The 12,215-nt window shown below is 65.8% G+C and overlaps 3 protein-coding genes across 4 annotated transcripts; 1 reads left to right on the top strand and 2 right to left on the bottom strand.

The window, feature by feature from the left end:
• Positions 1 to 1,085: 1,085 nt before the first annotated feature.
• LOC309584310 (uncharacterized protein) lies at positions 1,086 to 3,817 on the bottom strand (the record flags this gene model as incomplete). The annotated part of the gene is made up of 11 exons (XM_082300269.1): positions 1,086 to 1,140; positions 1,616 to 1,705; positions 1,772 to 1,826; positions 2,145 to 2,211; positions 2,333 to 2,396; positions 2,550 to 2,639; positions 2,732 to 2,872; positions 2,987 to 2,996; positions 3,086 to 3,133; positions 3,341 to 3,415; positions 3,562 to 3,817. The coding sequence occupies 11 exons, from the start codon at positions 3,815 to 3,817 to the stop codon at positions 1,086 to 1,088; spliced, it is 951 nt and encodes a 316-aa protein (XP_082156395.1).
• Positions 3,818 to 6,194: 2,377 nt separating this feature from the next.
• Positions 6,195 to 11,603, bottom strand: LOC309584355 (vacuolar fusion protein MON1 homolog B-like). 2 transcript variants are annotated; one of them, XM_082300325.1, is made up of 5 exons: positions 11,472 to 11,603; positions 8,521 to 9,492; positions 7,271 to 8,108; positions 7,011 to 7,158; positions 6,195 to 6,387 (listed from the first exon to the last, which is right to left on the bottom strand). In XM_082300325.1, the coding sequence occupies exons 2-5, from the start codon at positions 9,371 to 9,373 to the stop codon at positions 6,205 to 6,207; spliced, it is 2,022 nt and encodes a 673-aa protein (XP_082156451.1). In that variant the 5' UTR covers positions 9,374 to 9,492; positions 11,472 to 11,603; the 3' UTR covers positions 6,195 to 6,204. The 2 variants fall into 2 exon arrangements, with proteins under 2 accessions (XP_082156451.1, XP_082156450.1); XM_082300324.1 differs by lacking the exon at positions 11,472 to 11,603 and adding an exon at positions 9,985 to 10,525.
• On the top strand, positions 10,640 to 12,176 carry PTPN18 (protein tyrosine phosphatase non-receptor type 18). The gene is made up of 5 exons (XM_082300336.1): positions 10,640 to 11,148; positions 11,425 to 11,480; positions 11,564 to 11,775; positions 11,862 to 11,951; positions 12,046 to 12,176. The coding sequence occupies exons 1-5, from the start codon at positions 11,098 to 11,100 to the stop codon at positions 12,111 to 12,113; spliced, it is 477 nt and encodes a 158-aa protein (XP_082156462.1). The 5' UTR covers positions 10,640 to 11,097; the 3' UTR covers positions 12,114 to 12,176.
• The last annotated feature ends 39 nt before the right edge of the window (positions 12,177 to 12,215 follow it).

The following is a 12,215-nucleotide window of genomic DNA, read 5'->3' as shown; positions in this document are numbered from 1 at the left end:
TTCGGGGCAGGCGTCACCCAAAGAAATACGCGAGAGACAGCGGCGATGGGACAGCGTTTATTGGGGGACATGGGGGGCACTGGGGACATGGGGGGCACTGGGGACATGTGGGGACACTGAGGGGACAATGGGGGCACTGAGGGGACAATGGGGGCACTGGGGGCATGGGGGACCATGGAGGGGCTACTGGGGACACTGGAGGGTGTACGGGGACATGGGGGACACTGGGGGGACACTGAGGGGACATTGGGGGCATGGAGGGACATGGAGGGGCTACTGGGGGCACTGGGGGGTGTACGGGGACATGGGGGGCACTGGGGACACGGGGGGACACTGAGGGGACACTGGGGACATGGGGGGACATTGGGGGGACATGGGGGGCATGGGGGGCATGGGGGGCACTGGGGACATGTGGGGACACTGAGGGGACAATGGGGGCATGGGGGGCCATGGGGGGCACTGGGGGGCCATGGAGGGGTTACTGGGGCCACTGGAGGGTGTACAGGGACATGGGGGACATTGGGGGGACATGGGGGGCATGGGGGGGCTACTGGGGGCACTGGGAACATGGGAGGACATTGGGGGGCACTGGGGAGGTCTGGGAGACAATGGGGGCACAGGGGGACATGGGGGGCATTGGGGGGACACGGGGGAGAATGGGGACACGAGGGGGACTTGAGGGGACACTGGGGACATGAGGGGGGAGGCTTCGGGATCGGAGGGGGACATGGAAGGACATGGGGGGGACGTAGGGGACATGGCAGCGAGGGCAGTGGGGAACTGGGGCACGGGAGGACGCAGGTGCTGTGCAGGTGGCACACAGGTGGCACAGGGGGTGGCACAGGTGGCACACAGGTGGCACAGGGGATGGCACACAGCTGTGGCACAGGGGGTGGCACAGGTGGCACACAGGTGGCGGCACACAGGTGGCACAGGGGATGGCACACAGCTGTGGCACAGGGGATGGCACACAGCTGTGGCACAGGTGGCACACAGGTGGCACACAGGTGGCACAGGGGATGGCACACAGCTGTGGCACAGGGGGTGGCACAGGTGTCCCCCGCGTCCCATCCGTCTCGTCCCCGTCACTCTGGCGGAGCCTCCAGGGGGCGCTGCAGCTCCTGCAGCTCCTCTGCCAACCTGGGGGCGGGGCCAGAGGAAGGGGTGGGGCTGCAGGTGGGCGGGGCCCATGCCAGGGCCACACCTGTCCCACACCTGTCCTGGGGGGGGTCACACACCTGTCCTGGGGGATGGCACACACCTGTCCTGGGGGGGGGGTCACACACCTGTCCGGGGGGGGTCACACACCTGTCCGGGGGGTCACACACCTGTCCGGGGGGGGTCACACACCTGTCCTGGGGGGGGGTCACACACCTGTCCGGGGGGTCACACACCTGTCCGGGGGGGGGTCACACACCTGTCCTGGGGGGGTCACACACCTGTCCTGGGGGGGGTCACACACCTGTCCGGGGGGTCACACACCTGTCCGGGGGGGGGTCACACACCTGTCCTGGGGGGGGGTCACACACCTGTCCGGGGGGGGTCACACACCTGTCCGGGGGGGGTCACACACCTGTCCTGGGGGTCACACACCTGTCCGGGGGGGGTCACACACCTGTCTCGGTGCTGCAGGCTCAGCTGCTGCCGGCTCAGCTCCACCTCCAGACGTTGCTCCGCCCCCTCGTGCTCCTGCCGCACCAATCCCCTGCGGGAACGGGGGTTAGGGGGCGGGGCCGTGCGGGAGGGGGCGGGGCCGGAGCTGGGCACTCACATGACCACGGGGACCTCTGCTCCCAGGTGCTCCTCGGCCTCCGTCAGGCAGCGCTCTGGGCAAGGGGGGGACACTGGTCAGCCCAAGGCGACACACCTGGGGCTGGGGGGGGCTACGGTGTCCGGGGGGTCACTCAGGGGCTTGTGAGGGAGGGGCTCAGGTGCCCGAGGACAAACAGCCAGGTGCCCGAGGCTCAGCCAGGTGTTCCATGGGGGGAGCTCGGGAGGTCACTCAGGTGTTGGGTGAAGTCACTGAGGTGTCCAAGGGCATCCCTCAGGTGCCCAGAGGTGTCACGGGGGTCATTCAGGTGCCAGGAGGGACACTCAGGTACTTGAGGGGGTCCTGGGGGGTCACTCAGGTGTTGGGGGCTCACCCCAGCTCAGCCACTTCTCCCGCATCTTCTCCAGGTGCATCAGTTCAGCCTCCAGGTGGGCTGGGGTCTGTGTGGGGACACGGGTGGGAGGGGGACACAGGTGTGTGTGTGTGACCCCTGGCTGTGCGAGGGCACCCAGGTGTGTGAGGGACCCCCAGGTGTGTGAGGGACCCCAGCCCGGGGCTCACGTGCGTGTCCCACAGGTGCTGGAGCTCCTCCGTGATGGCCTCGAGCTGCTGGCAGTACTCCCACCTGGGGGTGAGGGGACACGGGGGTGACACAGCGGGCACGTGACCTGCGTGGGTCACCTGGTGCTGCCCCCAGCCCCACCTCTGTCCCCCAATCCCACCCGTGTCCCCCAGCCCCACCTGTATCCCCAGCCCCACCCGTGTCCCCCAGCCCCACCTGTGTCCCCGGCGCAGGTGTCGGAGCTGCTCCCACTGCTGCTCTGTCCCTTCCAGGTCCTGCTGCTGCTCCAGGCAGAGCCTCCTGTGCCTGCGGGAGTCAGGGGTCACCAGGTGTGTTTGGGGGGCAGTCAGAGGTGGGCACAGATGAGGTTGAGGAGGGTCACAGGTGTCCCCACTCACCTCTGACCTTTGGCCTCCACATCCTTTCCCTGCAGCTGCGCTCTCCACAGTGACTCTGGGGGGGTTGGGGGGTCAGGACGGTGCCGGGGGTCACAAGGGTTGAGGTCAGGGAGGTTGGAGGGGATCAGGGGGGTTGGAGGGCTCAGGGAGGATTATGGGGGGTCAGGGGGGTCCCTCTGTGGAGGGGACACACAGGAGGGGTCACCCCCTCTGGGGGAGGTGGGAGTGCCACAAGGGTCAGGGAATTGTGGGGGCCAGGAAGGATCTGGAGGGGTCAAGGGGGTCAGAGGTTCAGGGGGCATCAGGGGAAGGTTTGGGAGGGGGCACAAAGACCCCAGGGCCCCCTGGGCTCACCCTGGGCCTGCTTCCAGAGCCCCTCCAGCGCCTCTTCGTGCTGCTCCACTGTGGGGAGGGGGGAGTCAGCTGGGACCAGGGACTCCTGAGCCCTCTGTGCCCACGAGCCCCTCAGGGTCCCTACGTAGCACCCAACCCCAGACCCCTCTGTGTGTCCCCAGCCCTCAGTGTCCCCCTCCAGACCCCTCAGAGATCCCCCAGCCCTCTCAGTGTCCCCCTCCAAACCTCTCAGTGTCCCCCCCCCAGGTGACTCACGCTGCTCCAGGTTCTGGCGCAACCCCTCACTGTGGTCTTGTGCCTTCAGCAGCTCCTGCGCCATGGCCTGATGGACTGTGGGACACGGTGGGATGGACAGAAGGACGTGTGGGACATGGGGAGATGGGGAGACATGGCGAGCCCATGAGGGAGCATAGGAGGACATGAGGGACATGTGGAACACGGGAACATGGGAGGAACACAGGGCTCCTCAGGCTCACCTTTCTTCAGGCTGTGGATCTGCCTCAGCACCATCTCCAACCGTGGGTTCCCCCCAGGGGGACCTGAGGGGGGAACTGGGCAGGACACAGGGACACCGTGTCCCTTAAGGACACCTGGGAGCACCTTGTCCCTGGGACGGGGGGACACGGACACACACGGTGGTCTCAGGGGGTCTCGCCCGTAGAGCCCCTCGCTGCGTGGGTCCATGTCCATCACTGCAGCCTGGAGGGACACGGTGGGGACATAGGGGTACATGGGAGGGAACATGGGCGACACGGGGGATGATGATGGTGGGCGCTGCTTTGTCCCCTCCTGTCCCCTTGTCATCTTCTTCGTTCCCCTTTTCCCACCCTCAGCCCCACGTTTTCTGTCAACGTTTCACCATTTCCTCCCTCCTCCTCTTTTCTCTCTCTTCTCCCCAGTTCCCCCCCAGTTCTGTCGCCTCCTTCCTCCAGTTCCTTCTGCCTCTGTCCCTTCCATCTCTGTCCTTCCTTTCCTTCTCCAGTCCTTTCCCCTCTTGCTCCATTTTCTGTCACCCATCCCCTTTCCAGTCCCCTTTTCACACTTTTTCTCTCTTGTATCTTTTCACTTTGTTTCTTTTCATCACCCATTTCTCCTCACCTTCTGCAGCTTTGTCAGCTCCTCCCCTTCCCTTTCCCTCACATTTTCCTGCCCTTTTCCCCTCAGGTTTTCCTACCTTTTTCCTCTCACATTTTCCTGTCCTTTCCCCCTCACGTTTTCCCGCCCTTTCCCCCTCAGCTTTCCCCCTCACGTTTTCCCGCCCTTTCCCCCTCACGTCTTCCCGCCCTTTTCCCCTCACATTTTCCTGCTTTTCCCCCTCATTTTCCCCCGTTTTCCTACCCTTCCCCCTCATGTTTTCCTGCCTTTTCCCCCTCCCATTTTCATGCCTTTTCCCTTCATATTTTCCTACCTTTTTCCTCTCACATTTCCCCACCCTTTCCCCCTCACGTTTTCCCGCCCTTTCCCCCTCAGCTTTTCCCCTCAGGTTTTCCTGCCCTTTCCCCCTCACGTTTTCCTGCTTTTCCCCCTCAGCTTTTCCCCGTTTTCCTACCCTTCCCCCTCATGTTTTCCTGCCTTTTCCCCCTCCCATTTTCCTACCTTTTCCCTTCATATTTCCCTACCTTTTTCCTCTCACATTTCCCTGCCCTTTCCCCCTCAGGTTTCCCCCTCACGTTTTCCTGCCCTTTCCCCCTCAGCTTTTCCCCTCAGGTTTTCCTGCCCTTTTCCCCTCACATTTTCCTGCTTTTCCCCCTCAGCTTTTCCCCGTTTTCCTACCCTTCCCCCTCATGTTTTCCTGCCTTTTCCCCCTCCCATTTTCCTACCTTTTCCCTTCATATTTTCCTACCTTTTTCCTCTCACATTTCCCTGCCCTTTCCCCCTCAGGTTTCCCCCCTCACGTTTTCCCGCCCTTTTCCCCTCAGCTTTTCCTGCCCTTTCCCCCTCACGTTTTCCTGCTTTTCCCCCTCAGCTTTTCCCTGTTTTCCTACCCTTCCCCCTCATGTTTTCCTGCCTTTTCCCCCTCCCATTTTCCTACCTTTTCCCTTCATATTTCCCTACCTTTTTCCTCTCACATTTCCCTGCCCTTTCCTCCTCACGTTTTCCCGCCCTTTCCCCCTCAGCTTTCCCCCTCACGTTTTCCCGCCCTTTCCCCCTCAGCTTTCCCCCTCACGTTTTTCCACTTTTTACCCTCACGTTTTCCTGCTTTTCCCCCTCAGCTTTTCCCCGTTTTCCTACCCTTCCCCCTCATGTTTTCCTGCCTTTCCCCCCTCACATTCTCATGCCTTTTCCCTTCATATTTTCCTACCTTTTTCCTCTCACATTTCCCTGCCCTTTCCTCCTCGTGTTTTCCCGCCCTTTTACCCTCACGTTTTCCTGCTTTTCCCCCTCATTTTCCCGTTTTCCTAGCCTTTCCCCTCATGTTTTCCTCCCTTTGCCCCCTCACATTTTCATGCCTTTTCCCTTCATATTTTCCTACCTTTTTCCTCTCACATTTCCCTGCCCTTTCCCCCTCAGGTTTCCCCCTCACGTTTTCCCGCCCTTTTCCCCTCACGTTTTCCGACCATTTTCTGTCCACTCTTCGTCCTCATTTCTGTCTCCTTTTCCAGCTGTTTCTGTCCTTTCCTGATGCCGTTTTCTGTTTCCTTTCCACCCCCAGTCTGTCACTTCTTCCAGCCTTTTCTCTTCCCTCTTTTCTGCTCCCTTTCCCGTCTATTTTTGCCCTCCATTTCTAGTCACCTCTTCCAGCCTTTCCTGTCACATTTTCCCACCGTTTTCTCACGTGTTTTCCCACTGAATTCTATCCCCTCCTCCCTCTCTTTTCTGTCCCATTTTCCCTCTTTTCTGTCCCCTCTTACCCACCTTTTTCCGTCAGGTTTTCTCCCCATTTTCTCTCCCGCATTCCCCTCATTTTCAGTTCCCTTTCCCCCCTCCTCTGTCCCATCTCCCCCCTGTTCTCATCTCCTCTCCCCCTTTCCTTCACCCCCTCAGCCCTCAGGCTGTGTCCCTGCCATCCCCCCACCCCTGTGTTCCCGTCCCCCCGTCCCCTCACCCTTCAGGACGTGTCCCCTCATCCCCCAGTCCCCCCGGACTCAGGACTCTCCCCGGGGTCTCAGTGTTTATTGTCAGCCCTCGGGCTCGGGCCCCTCGGGGCGCGTGGGTGCAGCAGTGAACGGTGCCGGGTAGCGGATGAACAGCCAGTCCTCCTCCTTCTTGAGCCAGCGCAGCAGCTTGGTCAGCACCGCGATGGCGCCTGCCTTCGTCACCAGCGGGCTGAAGCAGCTGTACAGCTCGAACTTGCTGGTCACCTGTGGGAACCCACGCCTGTTAATGGTGGGACCTACTGGTGACACTGCCAGTGAGCATCCCATTAACTGTGGGATCTACTGGTGACACTGCCAGTGAGCATCCCATTAACTCTGGGATCTACTGGTGACACTTCAAGTGAGCATCCCATTAACTGTGGGATCTACCGGTGACACTGCCAGTGAGCATCCCATTAACTGTGGGACCTGCTGGTGACACTTCCAGTGAGCATCCCATTAACTGTGGGATCTGCTGGTGACACCGCCAGTGAGCATCCCATTAACTCTGGGATCTACTGGTGACACTGCCAGTGAGCATCCCATTAACTGTGGGACCTGCTGGTGACACTTCCAGTGAGCATCCCATTAACTCTGGGACCTACTGGTGACACTTCCAGTGAGCATCCCGCTGACTGTGGTTATGCCACCACATCCCGTTAACTCTGGGACCTCCTGACAGCGCTGACACCCAGCATCCCGTTACCGGTGGGATCTCCCGACAGCCCCACCAGCCAGTGACACCCGTTAACTCTGCAATCTTCCCACGACAGCACTGCCGACTCCGGGACCTCCTGACAGAGCTGCTTTCTGCTCCCTCTGCTGCTGGCTCCTTCCCCGCAGCTCACCCAGGCCAGGAGCGTCTCCTTCTCAGCCACGTGGTAGAGCAGGCGCAGGGGCCGGTGCGGGCTGTGCACGCGGCTGTGCAGGTAGTGGTACAGGTCGAAGAGCCGGTGCTGCTCCTCCTCGCTGCTGTAGGGCTCCTCCAGCTCGGGGCTGCCGCCAGTGAGGGAGGAGGAGGGGGGACACGGGCGTCAGGTGAACACCGGCGACACCCCCGCCCCCCCAATTCTGGGGTGTATCCCCCCCTCCCCTCCAATCCCCGCACCTGGTGAACTGCGGCAGCTGCTGCATCTCCTCTGGCCCCTCCAAGGGCTTGTAGAGGAAGTGCCGGAGCTCGGGGGCGCCGGGGCGGGACGGGCCGTACCCCGCTCCCCCGCGCACGGCCGCGGCCAGCTCGGCCAGCCAGCCCTGCGCCCGCAGCGTGTCCTCCAGCTGCCGCCGGCACGCGGCCGCCGCGTAGAAGCCTTCGCGCTCCGTGGACAGCAGGATCAGCGTCACGCCGCCGCCCTCCTCCTCCTCCTCCTCCTCCTCCTCCTCGCCGAGCCGCGCCGCGTAGGCGTAGAAATAGCCGTCGGGGTTGAAGCGGGGCAGGCACACGGGGGTCCACACCTCGCCCGCCCCCGCGCCCGCCCCGCCGCCCAGCAGGTTGAGCAGCAGGTGCAGGTCGCTGGCGCAGAGCCGCCCGCCCTCGGCCAGCGCCCGCTGCCGCGCCGCCGTCACCAAGCGGCCCCGGGCCGCCAGCACGGCCAGGGCGGGCGCGGGGCGAGCGGCGGCGGCGGAGCGGCGCAGGGCCCCGGACACGGCGCGGCGCAGCCCCCCGGGCAGGGGCAGACACCGCGCGGCCCCCAGCAGCAGCCGCCCGTCCGCCGCCGCCCCGCACAGCAGCCGGTCCAGCACGGCCTCGGCGCCCGCCAGCAGCCGGCGCAGGTCGAAGCCGCGGCGCCGCGCGAAGACGCGGGCGATGCCCCCGCGGGTCAGCAGCGACAGGATCTGCTCGTGCACGAACGCCAGCTCCCGCCGCAGCTGCGCCGCCGACTGCCGCGTGCGCGACACCGACACCAGCAGCAGCGGGCCCCGCTGCTCGAACACCAGCGTGCGGTCCTCTGCGGGGCAAGAGAGGGGACGCGGCGGTCACACGCGGTGCGGGGACGCGGCGGGGCTCGGGGGAATGGGTGTTTTGGGGGGGGGGCAGATGTAGCTGGCTGGGTGTTGTTAGGGGGAATGTGGTTGGTTTTGGGTGGCTGTACCAAGGGAGGTTGTTTTTTGGCAGGGTGGCAGTACGCCGGAAGGGGTTTGGGGGGGAGGAGAGCTTTGGGGGGCTGGTTGTGCCTGGCGGGGCTGTTTTGGTAGATTCGGCTGTAGCTAGGAGAGGTGGTTTTGGGGGTGGGATGTTGTGTTTGGAGGGGCTGTTTTGAGCAGGGATGGCTGTTCCTGTGGGGGCTGTTTCAGGGGTACCTGGGGGCGGGACTGTGCAGGTTTGGGGCTTCCATATCCACCCCCCCGCTGCCCCCGTACCGGAGCAGATGGCACGGATGGCGTTGCCGCCGCTCTGGATGAAGGACACGAGGGCCATCATGACACCCATGGTGGCCGCCAGTGCCTCCTCGTTGCCGTGCCGGGAGTAGATCGGCTTCCCGGCCTCGCTGAGCACGAACACGTGTTTGCGCCGCGCCCGCCAGCCCGCAGCCGCCACGTCCTCGTCCGCGCCGCGCCGCCCGCCCGGGCCCGACGTGGCCGCCGCCGCCGTCACTGCCGCCGTCACCTCCTCCTCTTCCTCCCCGGGGTGACACGCTGGGGATGTCACCGCTGCCGTCACCTCCTCCTCCTCTTCCTCCCCGGGGTGACACGCTGGGGATGTCACCGCTGCTGTCACCTCCTCTTCATCCCCTACGGGAGGACATGCTGGGGACGTTACTGCCATGGTCATCTCCTCCTCCTCACCAGGTTGAACGCCCGGGGATGTCACTGTTGCTGTCACCGCTGCTGTCACCTCCTCCTCATCCCCAATGGGGAGACACTCCAGGGATGTCACCGCTGTGGTCACCTCCTCGTCCTCACCGGGATGACACCCCTGGGACGTTATGGCTGCTTCTACTGTCACGGCTGCCACCACATCCTCGTCCCTGCCGCACGGCCCACCTGGGGATGTCATGGCCACTGCCACCTCCTCCTCCTCCTTCTCACTGGGGTGGCACCCCAGGGACACTGTGGCTGCCACCACTGCTGCCATCTCCTTGTCCTCCTCATCCCCGGCAGGGTGACACGTGGGTGACGGCATGGCTGCCACTGCTGCCACCTCTTCCTCCTCATCCTGCCCACTGCGGTGACCACTCGGGGCCGCCGTGTCCTCTGTCCTCACCGGGTCCATCTCCGCCACACCTGTGACCAGCAGGGGGCGCCGGGGCGGTGCCTGCGCACCTGAGCGGCCCCGCCCTGCCCCCACCCAGGGAGGCTCCGGGGTCCTGGGCGCTGCCCCCGCCAAGGCACCTGTGGGGGGCGTGGGGTGGGGTCCGCAGGGGGCGGGGCTCCACCGGCCCCGCCCCGCCCCCAAACCACGCCCTGTGGCCACACCCCCTGCCCCATCCAGTAGGCGCCAGCCCTGGTGGTCTTCCCACTAGGCCACGCCCACGGGCACCAAGCCACGCCCCCACAGAGACTGACCCCGGAACACCCCACAGCCACACGTGTCTCCCAGGCCCCGCCCCTACAGCGAAGCCCCGCCCACACAGCACCAAGCCCCGCCCCCTGCAAGCAGCACGGTCCGGTAACCCCGCCCCCCGGGGGGGTCTGCTAAGCCACGCCCCCAGAAAGGAGCCACGCCCCGGGACCCTCGGGGCCGCCCCGCCCCCTCACAAAAGCCCCGCCCCCCGGCGCGATCTCCCCCCGGCCGCGCTGGCCCCGCCCCGCGCCGCGCCCGCCCCCTCCGGCCCCGCCCCCTCCGGCCCCGCCCCGCGCTGTCCCCGCCCCGCGCGCGCTCACCGGCCCCGCTGCCGCTCCCGCCGCCACCGCCGCTTCCGGGGCCGCCGCGCCGCGCGCCCCGTGACGTCACCGCGCCACCACCCCCACCAATCAGCACGCGGCGCGGGGGAAGGGGGCGCGGCCGCCGCACGCCGACCAATCAGCGAGCGCGGGGCGGGACCGGGGGCGGGGCCTAAGGAGTGACGCCTCTTTTGGCGGGTTCTCCCGCTCCGCCCCCTTCCCGCGTTACCCTGTGACGTCACACGGGGCGGGGCCTGCACGGTCAGCCTCGTGACAAGGGGCGGGGCCAGGGGGACCCCAAAGGGCTTTAGGGGACCCCAGAGGTTCTATAGGCACCCCCAAAGAGCTTTAGGGGACCCCAGAGGTTCTATAGGCACCCCCAAAGGGCTTTAGGGGACCCCAGAGGTTCTATAGGCACCCCCAAAGGGCTTTAGGGGACCCCAGAGGTTCTATAGGCACCCCCAAAGACCTTTAAGGGAGCCCCAGAGGTTCTATAGGCACCCCCAGCACAGCTTTAGGGGGCCCAGAGGTTCTACAGGCACCCCCAAAGAGCTTTAGGGGGCCCCAGAGGTTCTATAGGCACCCCCAAAGGGCTTTAGGGGGCCCCAGAGGTTCTATAGGCACCCCCAGCACAGCTTTAGGGGGCCCAGAGGTTCTATAGGCACCCCCAGCACAGCTTTAGGGGGCCCCAGAGGTTCTATAGGCACCCCCAGCACAGCTTTAGGGGGCTCAGAGGTTCTATAGGCACCCCCAGCACAGCTTTAGGGGGCCCATGCAGCACCGCAGAGGCTGCAGGATCCATAAGGAGCCGCAAAATCTCTACATCGGCCCCGGGGGGAGCCTCACAGAGGCTCTATAGGGTCTGTAAAGACCCCCCAAGAGCATTAGGGACCCCAAGAAGCCCCGCAGAGCCCCTAAACCGTCTCTGCAGATGCTGCAGTGTCCATAGGGCCCCCCAGGACCCCCCAAAGGTGCCACAGGGACTCCCCTGGGGGAGCTTCAGGCCCCCCCTCGGGTGCAGCCCAGGGGCGCGGCTCCAGCCGGGGGCGGGGCCTGGGGGCGACTGAAAACCCCTCAGGTCCCCTCCGTGCCCCGCACACCTGAGACCCCCCGATGGCTCCTCCACCGCCCCCCGGCCACCTGAGCCTGGCCCGCGGGGTCCAGGTGAGAGGGAGCACGGGGAGCACGGAGACCCCGGGACCGGGGGGTGCAGCCGGGAGCTCAGGGGGCCGCGGGCATCCGGGGCGGGGTGGGGGCACGAGGGCGGCCGCGACACTTCCTGCCCCCGGAAAGGGGAAGTGAGAGCAGAGACCCGGCTGGCCTGGGGGGGGGCCGGGGGACACCCCAAGAGATCGGGGGGTCCTGAGAAGTCCGGGGGAACGCGGCAGCTCCGGCAACCCCCATTTGGGGGGGGCCGCAGGTGACCCCCTGCCTCCGCAGCCCCCCCTGTACCAGGACGCCGTGGCCCGCCGGGCCCTGAGGCCCACCTTGCTCAGGTGAGTGCTGGCGGCTGCTCCGCTTCTGGGGACGGGGGGGCCGGGCAGGGTCCCTTCCCTGGCGGTGCCTGCCCTGTGCCCAGGAGCGTCTCGGTGCCGGCCGAGCCCCCCGCGCCCCCCGCCATGGAGGTCACCTACGCCGTGGTCAACAAGCCCCGCCGGGGGGGCGGGGCCGCGGGACGAGGCCCCTCCCCCTTGGACCGAGACCACGCCCCCTTCACACGAGACTCCGCCCCCTCGGGCACGTGCTCGCTCCCGGGCAGCCCCGTGCGCCGCCCCTCCCCCAGCCCGGCAGGTGAGTGGGGGTCGGGGGGGGGGGGTCCCAGGGGTCCCCAGGACAGAGGGGTCTGACCCTGGTTACCCCCCCCCCCACCCCCCCAGGCTCCCCCAGACCCACTGACGGCGCCTACGAGGTCGTGACGCCCCCTGCAGAACCCCCCCCCGCAGACCCCGGCAGCGGCCCCTGCCTCGGTGAGCATGGGGGGGGGGTCCCCGGTGTCCCGGGGGGGTCAGAGGATGGACAGCAGTGTCCGGCCCTGCCTCACTGATCCCCTCCCCTCCTCAGGGTTTAACTTCCGCATCGGGAAGCCCAAGGGCCCACGGGACCCCCCGGCCGAGTGGTCCCGGGTGTGAGGGGGGGGCCGGATCCCGGGGTACCCCCCTCACCTCCGCAGAGGAGGGGCCACAGCAGAGCTCGGCCGGTCCTTACAGAGGCCGACTTAGAGAAAAACCATT

The sequence above is a fragment of the Coloeus monedula genome (genome assembly GCF_965178545.1).
Source record: "Coloeus monedula genome assembly, chromosome: 39".
NCBI classification, from domain to species: domain Eukaryota; kingdom Metazoa; phylum Chordata; class Aves; order Passeriformes; family Corvidae; genus Coloeus; species Coloeus monedula.
The sequence above is the reverse complement of the archived record's forward strand: the minus strand, read 5'-3'. Positions and strand labels throughout refer to the sequence as shown.

Coding starts and splice junctions, on each gene's coding strand:
- LOC309584355 (XM_082300325.1), bottom strand. CDS start 9,373: ATGGACCCGGTGAGGACAGAGGACACGGCGGCCCCGAGTGGTCACCGC. Junction 8,109..8,520: donor CATCCGTGCCATCTGCTCCG/GTACGGGGGCAG, acceptor CTTGCCCCGCAG/AGGACCGCACGCTGGTGTTC. Junction 7,159..7,270: donor CAGCTGCCGCAGTTCACCAG/GTGCGGGGATTG, acceptor CACTGGCGGCAG/CCCCGAGCTGGAGGAGCCCT.
- PTPN18 (XM_082300336.1), top strand. CDS start 11,098: ATGGCTCCTCCACCGCCCCCCGGCCACCTGAGCCTGGCCCGCGGGGTC. Junction 11,481..11,563: donor CTGAGGCCCACCTTGCTCAG/GTGAGTGCTGGC, acceptor CCCTGTGCCCAG/GAGCGTCTCGGTGCCGGCCG. Junction 11,952..12,045: donor CGGCAGCGGCCCCTGCCTCG/GTGAGCATGGGG, acceptor TCCCCTCCTCAG/GGTTTAACTTCCGCATCGGG.